The 10,087-nt window shown below is 27.7% G+C and overlaps 1 protein-coding gene across 2 annotated transcripts; it reads right to left on the bottom strand.

The window, feature by feature from the left end:
- Positions 1-1,372: 1,372 nt before the first annotated feature.
- LOC106792475 (coagulation factor IX-like) lies at positions 1,373-5,966 on the bottom strand. 2 transcript variants are annotated; one of them, XR_001382298.1, is made up of 7 exons: positions 5,722-5,966; positions 3,920-4,198; positions 3,690-3,788; positions 2,423-2,721; positions 2,064-2,304; positions 1,807-1,961; positions 1,632-1,722 (listed from the first exon to the last, which is right to left on the bottom strand). XR_001382298.1 is itself a non-coding variant. In XM_014758909.1 (6 exons), exons 1-6 carry the CDS (start codon positions 5,765-5,767, stop codon positions 1,526-1,528), a joined length of 1,236 nt encoding a protein of 411 aa, XP_014614395.1. In that variant the 5' UTR covers positions 5,768-5,957; the 3' UTR covers positions 1,373-1,525. The 2 variants fall into 2 exon arrangements, 1 of the variants encoding a protein (XP_014614395.1); XM_014758909.1 differs by lacking the exon at positions 1,807-1,961 and having other exon boundaries at positions 1,373-1,722; positions 1,989-2,304; positions 5,722-5,957.
- Positions 5,967-10,087: the final 4,121 nt, after the last annotated feature.

Genomic DNA, 10,087 nt, shown 5'->3' with positions numbered 1-10,087 from the left:
TTATGTTTAGTGTGAACCAATATCTATATTCAAAATATTTATTCTGATATTTCTATATACGCAACACGTATTTTATATAGATGCAAATAAAAATTATTTATATGTATAAGATTCGTGAAAAAACTTGGACCGCTTGACTGACTGGACAGGGACTTAAGCCCCGGATCTTTCGCTTTTACGGCAACTGTCCTTTATCCATTGAGCTATCCTGATCCACCCGTCCAATCCCTTCACGAGTGCCTATTTAAGTATTTACCATAAAGGCACTCGTCCTTCATATGTTTTTAATTATTACATACAGTTGTGATTGATATTAAATAACTGTAAAAATCTACAAAAACATTGATTGTTTGTGATTATTAATAATAAAAGTTGTGTTTATAATCTTTTTAACAGTATTTTTGTATCATTGAGGTTAACTGAGGAATGTTATAATTGTGTATATTATTCATAAATTATTACTTTATTATTTAATAAATAATAGTCGTTATAAGATATAATGTGTAAATAATATGACGAATTCTATTACATTAAAAAAATAAATAAATAATTTATATTTTGATTATCATTTGTATATTAATTGTTTTTATGTACGGATATATAGAAAATTAATTAATCTCCCATAAGCGTAAATTAGGTAGACAAATGTTTAAAAAGTGATACTTACCCACGTAAAATAACATACAAAAAATTTTATATACTATTTTCTTTTTACTTTAATCTACTTTTTATGTGCGTTACTACTATTATAATGATAAGTTTAATAATAATTACATAATTTTAATTTCCGTTTTTTTATATATTATATTGTACTACACTGTAATTAATGGCCCTTAGGGAGCTTAGGCTCTAAAGTCAATAAAATATTATTATATAAATAAATAAATAGGTATTTTATTGTTTTTATTTGTCTACTGTCTGTTTAATTACACTAATATAATTTTCTATACTTTTTATATTAACATTGAATACTGAGTACTTATTATAATTTGTGGGCTCAATAACAAATTATATTTAGGAAATTTTCATGGATATTGAAGTACTATTTGAATTTACATGTTTACTTTTATCGCTATATTTGTTCAATACTTTTATTCGATCTGGACTTAGAATAGATGCGGGATTTTGCTATGCTTTTTTGAATTATCAAGTATCACTCTCCGATATCATGAACTGCTCTCGTTCTTATAGTTAATCCAAAGCTTTAAACAGTTTTAATATACACAAATTTTAAGATTTTTACGTACAGAAATGTCGAGCATATTATTTTTTTTTTTCATGAATAGAGACAAATACTAACTAGAAAATGATGGTTTTTAAAAGGTATTATCTGCTCTGAGTTTTGTGTAAAATTAAGTAGTTACATTAAGTGTTATAAAAGTAATTCTTATATTTCTAATACACATATTTGTAGTAATTTCAATTGCATGCTTGTAGAAGTTGGAATTAATTCAACAGGATTAGAAGGAGTCGCATTTGTCGTAGTTGAATTGAGACATGAGAGAATTGGTTAAGATGTTTCTAATCAAGAAATTATATTTTCGATCCAATTTATATGAGAGGATATACGCGTTAAAAGAGAATATGAATAACTATCACAAGTCGTTGTACCACCCGATACTATAAAATCAAGAGAGAGACTTACGATTCCTCGTAGAAAAACTAAATTTCCAGTTGAAGATACAAATCCTCCTCCGCTGTCACCATCGCAGACAGCTGTTCCTAAAATAAAAATAATAATTTTGTTTAGGTATAATTTTATATAAAAATATTTTAATTTTCTAATTATTATTCTGGGACGAGCACCTCCATGTCAAATACTTAAATAGGCATTCGTGAAGGGATTGGACAGTGGGTCCTAGATAGCTCAATAGATAAAAAGCAGTCGCCCGGAATGCGAAAGATCCGTGGTTCGAGTCCGGTCCACTCAAGTCCAACGGCCCAATTTCTCCACGAATTTTCTATTATTATATTGATTCGTTACTAACCATTCGCATATCCAACACAAAATTTATCTTTAGTTATTAGTTCATAAGAGTTAGAACTATTATCTCGAGATTTACATTGATCACGAGGAACATAGGGCAATAATACAGATTGTAGAATAGAACTGGACGTTCCTTCATGTGTTTTACCAAATCCTGAAACGAGACCTATTCCAGATTGAAAAATATCACCATTTATACACGCAGGGGTTAACGTAGATGACAAAACAAATGGTATTTCGATTTCCAATATTGCTATGTCATTAGCATAATTTCCTTCGTAGCCCTTATAATCAGAAGGAACATAAATGTTTTTAACCTACAAAAAAAAAATATTATTACCTTTCTATTATTTATGTAAAACCAGAGTGTACACACAATTTCCTAGTTAAATATTTGATTTGATTTTAATAAGAAGCCTTTTCTTTTTTCCATACTTTGGCCTTTTTAACGAATCTTTCATCGTGCAGGGAAGAATCGTAGTCACGATAAATGTTTCCAGTTAAAATATAATATTTATTTGGGTCGTTTATCGATTGAATCGTATCGTCGTAGACGCAATGCGCTGCGGCTAGAAGGTATTTCTTTTTTACTATTGTTGCTCCGCAAATAAATTTCTTCGGTCCGTTTGGGAATTCTTGATAATATAAAGTAGCGTGCCATGGAATCATGGTTTCATTAAAGATACTGCCGTTCGTAATGAAAGGATTGTATTTCAGAGAAACAACACCGCATTCTAAAACATATAACAAAATGATTATTACTATGTATAATTCAAATATAAATGTTAATAAATTATCAATTAAATGCCATCATTTTTTAATAATATTATGTTAAGTATTCCTATGTCTCATATAATATTTACCAAGAAATAATTCAAACAATTGTAGACCTTAATTCACACACAATTGAAAACATAAATTATCAAGTTTAGTAATTCAGAAAGTTTTACATATTTTTTTAATTTTATTTATTTTTATGTGACATAAGGAGCTAGGGTTGATTTGCTGTTTTACTTTTTGAAGCATGAAGCGGTGTATAATAAACTTAAAAAGCTAATGAATGGAATAATATATAATGTTTATCTTGTGTAAGTATAGTCAATAAGAAAAATGTGGCTAATATATGATTCACCGTAATATTGTAATATTTTTTGACGACTAGTTTAATTGCAAATTTTTCATAAAATAAACGAAAAAATTAAAATCAATACCGCTGCTTTAAAAATATTTCAAACATTAATAACATTTTATACTATTTGATTGAAATATACTACACATAATACTAAAGATCTTATAATAATAATTATAGGTAACATTTTGATGTAAACTATCTGAAATCGTAACATGATCAAATTGAAATATAATGAATATATTCTTGAATGTATTGAAATAAATTCTTAACATGTTGAATATTAATAATGTTTCTATAATAAAAATTCTTTAAATATACCATGACAGTTTTTAAGAATACGTTTACATAGGTATGTATGTCTTCCAGTTTTTTCAAAGCTTTAAATGTATTAAGAAATCTAATATCGATATCAGGATATTTCTGGTTTTGAGTATATTGAAATCTTGTTAACGAAGAAGGAGTGTTGCTTTTCTCAATATAAGATTAAAAAGTTATGATGCAACCCCAAACAATTGGAAAACAATGTGTGTGTATTGGTTGTGGTCCCCATTGACCTGTAGTGTTACATACCTGTATCTTCATTTACTTCTTTGAATTGAAAATGTGCAACTGCTTCACGATCGTTGCGACGACTCAACACTGCGTTGGTTCCAAGCAAACCAGACGATTCTAATGATCAGCAACGTATTTTTATAATGACGTGGCAAAAATTTAAAAAATAACAAAAATATTTAAGACAGTAAACTTTATACATTTTGGCACGCTTTTTATCTTAATAACACATAAATTTTAAATCTTACCAGTACAAACTGGAATATCTGACCAGTTCCCACCTTGGTCACAAAATACATCACTGGAACTGTTTAGTTGATATCCAGAATTACAGGTATAAATTAAATGAGTCAAAGCTGGTAATTTTGTACCATCTTGCACGTCGCAATCGTGCATCGTTGCATTGGTTTCTTGCGATGGACATTGCATCCAACATAATTGCCGAAAACCATTTGCTGGTTGGGGAGGCACCGTACAAACATTTGCTTGTACTGTCACACTCGCAAAGTGTATGAATACTACGAAGTCTGTGAAATAAAAGCAATTGTTTAACTATTTGATTATTAGTCAAGTAAGTTTCCTACAAAAATCATACACAGTAACAAATAAAAGTTAAAAAAAAAAAAAAATAATTTTTCTACTATAAGTTCGTAGATTATCGCATTGGTCACGAGTTCAACATTACTGTTAGCAATTAATCTTATCATTATACTAGTCTCATCTCTCTATCGCGCGCGCGCGTCGTTTAAATTGTTATTTTTATTCGTTGAGTTTACGGACGTTTTATAATACTCACATAAAACTGGTTTCAGATTTCTTGGAAAGAGAGACGTCGTGTATTTACACATAATATCAATTAATAATCTATTACGTTCTATACATATTATGGTTGTTTTATCTACTAAAAATACATTTACTTTTCATTATTACAAACAGAATTTTCTTTCAGATACATATATACCGATGTGCAACATTTGTTAGATTCAATATATTACTTGATCTTATTTACACAAATTGATATTTATATTGAATATACAATAGAATGTCTCTGAAATAAATGAACACACACACATATTTCGAAGATTAAAATTTTTTTCTACGATAAAGTTTTTTTATAATATTGGATTTTCCAAAGTTTGATAATCTCTTTCAAAAAAGTTTGCCGATATCATTGTTGCCTTATCGCGTATCCAATACTTATACATACATATATACAGCATGTTTCAATTTTAAAAAATATTATTTAAAATTCTTTAAATACAATAATTATTTGTGAATATTAGTAATAAAAGTCTTTTTTGAGGTTAACTGAGGTATGTATTATTATTTATTTGTTTTAATTCGTTTCATTTCTTCTCTATAGTGATCATCAATTTAGGTTGAAAATGATTAAACTGGATAACATGCTGTGCGATTTTGGAAGTTATTTATGCCTTAACCATACGATAACAATTTCCTGATTTTAATCTAAGAATACTGATGAATTGCAATCGTTCTCTTTATCCTGATATTATAACAAACAATAGTAAGTAAAATAGCAATATTCTGTTCAGTTAAAATACATGTATTTTATTGTTTTTTAATTCAATTTATGGTGCTTTGTTTCTCTTTTTATATTTTTTATATATCATACACACACATAAACTACTTACATACATAAATGCATCTTAATTATTTATAAATTATTTTCTACAATAATTCTTATTAAACTATTATCTCCTGCAGTTTTTTGACCAGTATCACTATACATTCAAATTTTTGTTTCAGTGTTTAAGATTTCTAAAACTAATGCAGAGAAGTGTAATGCCTATTACTATCGTTATAAAAATGTATCTAAAAGAAAGTATCACTCACAAACAAACGTGGAACGTTGTAAAACGAATAAGCTGCGAAAAAAATGTTTTGTTACACAAAAGAAGAATAACTTCTTACGTGCGTATGTAATTTTAGTATAAAAATGATCACCTCTCGTATGCAAAAGTAATATCTTCTAAGATATTGTCAAAATCTTTTGAAATATAAAATAATATTATGTAATTGTATTACTTACAGCCAAATGCAATTAAAAATGAACACTTTTTATGTACGATATCCATAGTGATTAGAAGGAAAAAATAGAAAACGAATTTTAAAATTTAAATAATATTCAAAGAGAGTGCCGTATCGTTTTGTCTAACGTCAACTCAGATTCACCAATGTTTGCAAGTCGATCTGATAGTTCTCACTGGAGAAATTTTAAGTATTTCCTGTATCTTATATATGTAATATCAATACTCGCGACCTATGAGTCTCATGATTAAAATTATGAGATATAAGCGTAAAAGAAAAAAACAAGTTTTAAAGAAGTATATTTCAATATGATAGTAGAGATTCGTTTWATATTTTTAATCTATGTAATTATTGTGAAATAAACATAGCATATCACATACGACATGATTACAGCTTTATATAATAAATAACATCATATTTCTTTTACTTTGAGCATTAAACATGTTATGATTATTTAATATCGGGTGTGTGTACTTATGTACGCACGTCAAAAGTTATAATTCCTTAATGTATAACAAAACAAAATAACAAATATATTAAATTTAAAAAAATTTTAATAAACACTCAAAGCATTCAATGTTAATATAAAAAGTATAGAAAATTATATGAGCGTGAATTAAGCGGACAGTAGAAAAGTTGAAAAAAAAAATACTCGTATTTAAAAATATATTTTTTTTAATTTTTATAAAAAATCACATGTTCAAAATTCTCATTTCTAGATACGCATTTTTTCTTTTGTAATTAAAATTTTGTTTAAATTATTATTACGTTAGACAATATCAATTTTGAAAAATTTTTCTACAAAATACATATCTCAGTTTAAGACCTTAATGATATATAAAAATACTTTAAAAAAGATTATAAAWACAAATTTTATTACTAATATTCATAAACAATCAATGTTTTCGAAGATTTTTAAAGTTCTGTACAATTTCTGTTTGTTTCTGATGAAGCAGTTAAGCCTTTATCAGAGCATGACCTAAAGAATTGTGAGCGAATTGGCAAGTGATGAGGTATGGATCTAATAAACTGGAGGGGAGAAGGGTAATTTAACTATGGATTTGATTAAAATTCTCTTACAATGAGAATAGGTAATTATGAATTAAAGTAAGACGCTTACCTTTTTCTGCAGTTGGTGAGGTAAGCCTCTGTCTCTGGTTCGATCAACAACAATAAAATAATTCTAATCGTAAGTAAAAATTAAATTTTACTAACTCTCCCTCAATTCGGTTATATTCAATATTTATTCTTTTACGTTACGCACATCAATCTTGCTGGACGTTTCACTGATTTTACAGGATACAGATTTCTTGATTCAAAACAAAATGCAGACTTATTAACTAAAACAGAAATATCATAAGTGTCCTCGACTTTCTTCCTGATCTTCTTTAGAAACCTATTCCTACTTCCACTTCCTATAATTAGACCAATTACATCAATGCATAACGAATTAGTTTGCAGGATATAAAAGTTAGTTCCTAATTGGGTAGTTACATTGACGCCTACACGGCTCATTGATTTAAAAAATTAACAAAGAGTATACCTTCTGAGGGAAAAGTACAGACCCCAGATCCACGAATCCCTATGAGTCTACGCCAATGTATCTGATATCCGTTCCTTTGTCGAATAGTTATATTTCTTAAGAATGATAATAAATACGAAATATCTCTAGGATGTTTACTTAAGGTTATGTGTAGCTTTTATTTGTGAACGATACCGCACGAGCCGGGTAAATGTTTGTCATCTGTTCCTTTAGTTTAGGTAATTAAATTATATCGGGTTATCAGATATAAGAATTTGGCAAGGAAAATATTAAGCGTAGCAGGTAAAAGAAAAAAGAAAACAGCCTAGAACGTAACAATACATTTCAATCCATTACTAAGAAGGAGACCTTACGGTTGTGCCCTCACGGATTTTAACAAGCTTTGGTATATTAGTAGTATACTAGTAGGGTGTTATCGTGGTAAAGTAAAAAAAAGCTGTAAAAGTTTTGATTTTTTTTTATACTTATTTATATTATCTTAAATGCAGATGTTAATCAAGTGGCGCGCTAGCGTAAGTAGTAACGTGCTCGCTTCTCGTGCTGCTAATTTAGTGGTTCGTTCGATTCTTCATCGGGAAAGTTTTTTTTAATAATTTTTTTCTATTTGTTTTTAAATTGTTTTCTCATAACTCCTAATTTTTAAATATATACAGAGAAAATTATTTATTACAAAAAAATTAGAAATAATAAATTTTTTAATATTTAAATATTTACTTTTTTCACCGTATGTTTTTCCTTCGTTGCGCCACTTAACAATTAATATTTCAGTACTTTTAGAAATTTCAGATTTTTTCGAACTCATGATCAATATCGTAATATTTCACGACGAATACTGAACTGTGACTGACAAATGTGCATAAGGCAACAACTAATGACCTTCCATGTATCCAATTAGTACTGGAAAAACTTTTATTTTCATTATTTCTTGATCTTAGTTCTATGTGTCCAATTACTTTAGTTGCTTCACCAATCGTTACGTTTGTAAGAAATWAATCATAACTATTGTATATATATTTCGATTTGCTTGAAACTATACCTGCGTAATTTACAGAGTCATATCTCCATCCAATGTTAATAATATATCGGTAAGTGTTCTATAATACACTTATTATAATTATTAAAATATTTCATGGCAACTGTGTATGTGTGTGTGTGGCTCATATACTTTCGTGAGTCACTGTATATCCATTTTTCATTTAATGTTAGATCAATGTTAGAAGTTTTCTTTCTAACGTTTTAATAAATGAAACTTATTTTATTCTCACAATTATATTCATTTAAATAATCAACGATTTTACCTGATCATAATATACGAATATTTACAATCAGTACAAAATTTTAATTAATAATGCTGAATGTATTATTACGTCATCGTGTAACTGCCTATCCTTAATCCGTATATAGTAATAATAGTTACATTTACTCAATTCGTAAAAATATTTGGTTTACAATTACATGCAAGTAAAGGGTTACAGGGTTCTAATAAAAGTACAGAATTTTTTGAAAAAAAGTATATTGTTGACAAGAATAAAAATCTACTGATATAATAATTGTTTAACAGACGCTGAACAACTTGATATTTAAATTTAATTGCTTTGTTTAAACAGAAGAGATAGGTAGAAGATACTTATTGTCCTACCTGAATCCTTTACAAAATAATAATATAACTGAGATAATTACAAACAAGAAGTAAAGTATTATGAAATTAAACGTCACCCCAAATAAAACGGTTATTGATTTGAATTTGTTTATTATTCTTTTTTACCAACGTCATGCTTTTATAAAATAACAAAAATCTTTGACATTATCGTCGTTCAACGTGTTTATTTTTGCTATAATATTTCAATATTGCTATGCACATTTATTCATGACTCTACTCGAACGTATCAACTTGTATCAATTAAAATAACTAAACAGAACTGCCAGGTACGTCAGTCACTGCGTGAAATCATAAATAATCCCTGTTTTTTTATTTTTAGGAAAGCTATTATAAATAATTATCAATTTTTCAAAGAATAAACAATACTCGTTTTCGTGTATCGAACATTGACAATCAATACAAAATTTGACATCTTCAATATCAACGTGGTATTATAAACAAATAAGAATTAGAATTCCTATTTGTAATCTTCGAAATAATGTTCAAGATCTATTTTACCAAAAAATATGCTGGTTAACGTATGTTCCTTCTTTTTAGCCTAATTCAATGACCAAAATAAACACAGTCAATGTGTTTTATCGTATCTTATTTAACAATACACATTAGAAATAAAAACTTTTTGTTCTCTTTTAAAGAATGTTGTGTTGATACGGTGTTTTTTGATGAATCGATAATCTTCATAAAATTAACGTGATTAATACTATTATTATATATATATATATACAAATGTATTTATCTTGTATTTATTTATGTTCTAGTAATATGTAGTCCAATACGATTCTTTTTCTAAACAAATTTATGAATTATAGACCAACTGTCATAAAATTCAAATGTTTGGGCAACATCTACTACTTCTTTGATTTCTGAATTTCCTTTACTTTCACATATATCAACTATCTGTTGTTTTATTAGTCCTTGTAAGAATCGACCCTTCAAATTATCAATTGTGTTAATGCTACTATTGCAATTAGTAATTAAATTTATTAATGCAAGCATATATTGTTGCGGAGATTCGCCAATAAACTGATCTCGATCCCAAAAACGAGATTCAGCAACCAATGTTTCGTCAGAATATCCTAACACATTTGATATCCTGAATATAAGTTCTTCGTATTTAAGACGAAAAAGCATTAACATAGAGAACTCTTCTTGTAACTTCACAAT

This window comes from Polistes canadensis, unplaced genomic scaffold, assembly GCF_001313835.1.
Source record: "Polistes canadensis isolate GaletaPanama2010 unplaced genomic scaffold, ASM131383v1 scaffold_444, whole genome shotgun sequence".
NCBI lineage: Eukaryota > Metazoa > Arthropoda > Insecta > Hymenoptera > Vespidae > Polistes > Polistes canadensis.
This window is presented reverse-complemented; position numbering and strand designations above follow the sequence as displayed.

What these genes read in the sequence shown, in the direction of transcription:
- LOC106792475 (XM_014758909.1), bottom strand. Translation starts at nt 5,767, where the DNA reads ATGGATATCGTACATAAAAAGTGTTCATTTTTAATTGCATTTGGCT. An exon ending in ATTTTTAATTGCATTTGGCT is followed by an intron (nt 4,199 to 5,721) that starts GTAAGTAATACA and finishes TTTATTTCACAG; the next exon opens with ACTTCGTAGTATTCATACAC. An exon ending in GATTCGTTAAAAAGGCCAAA is followed by an intron (nt 2,305 to 2,422) that starts GTATGGAAAAAA and finishes TTTTTTTTGTAG; the next exon opens with GTTAAAAACATTTATGTTCC.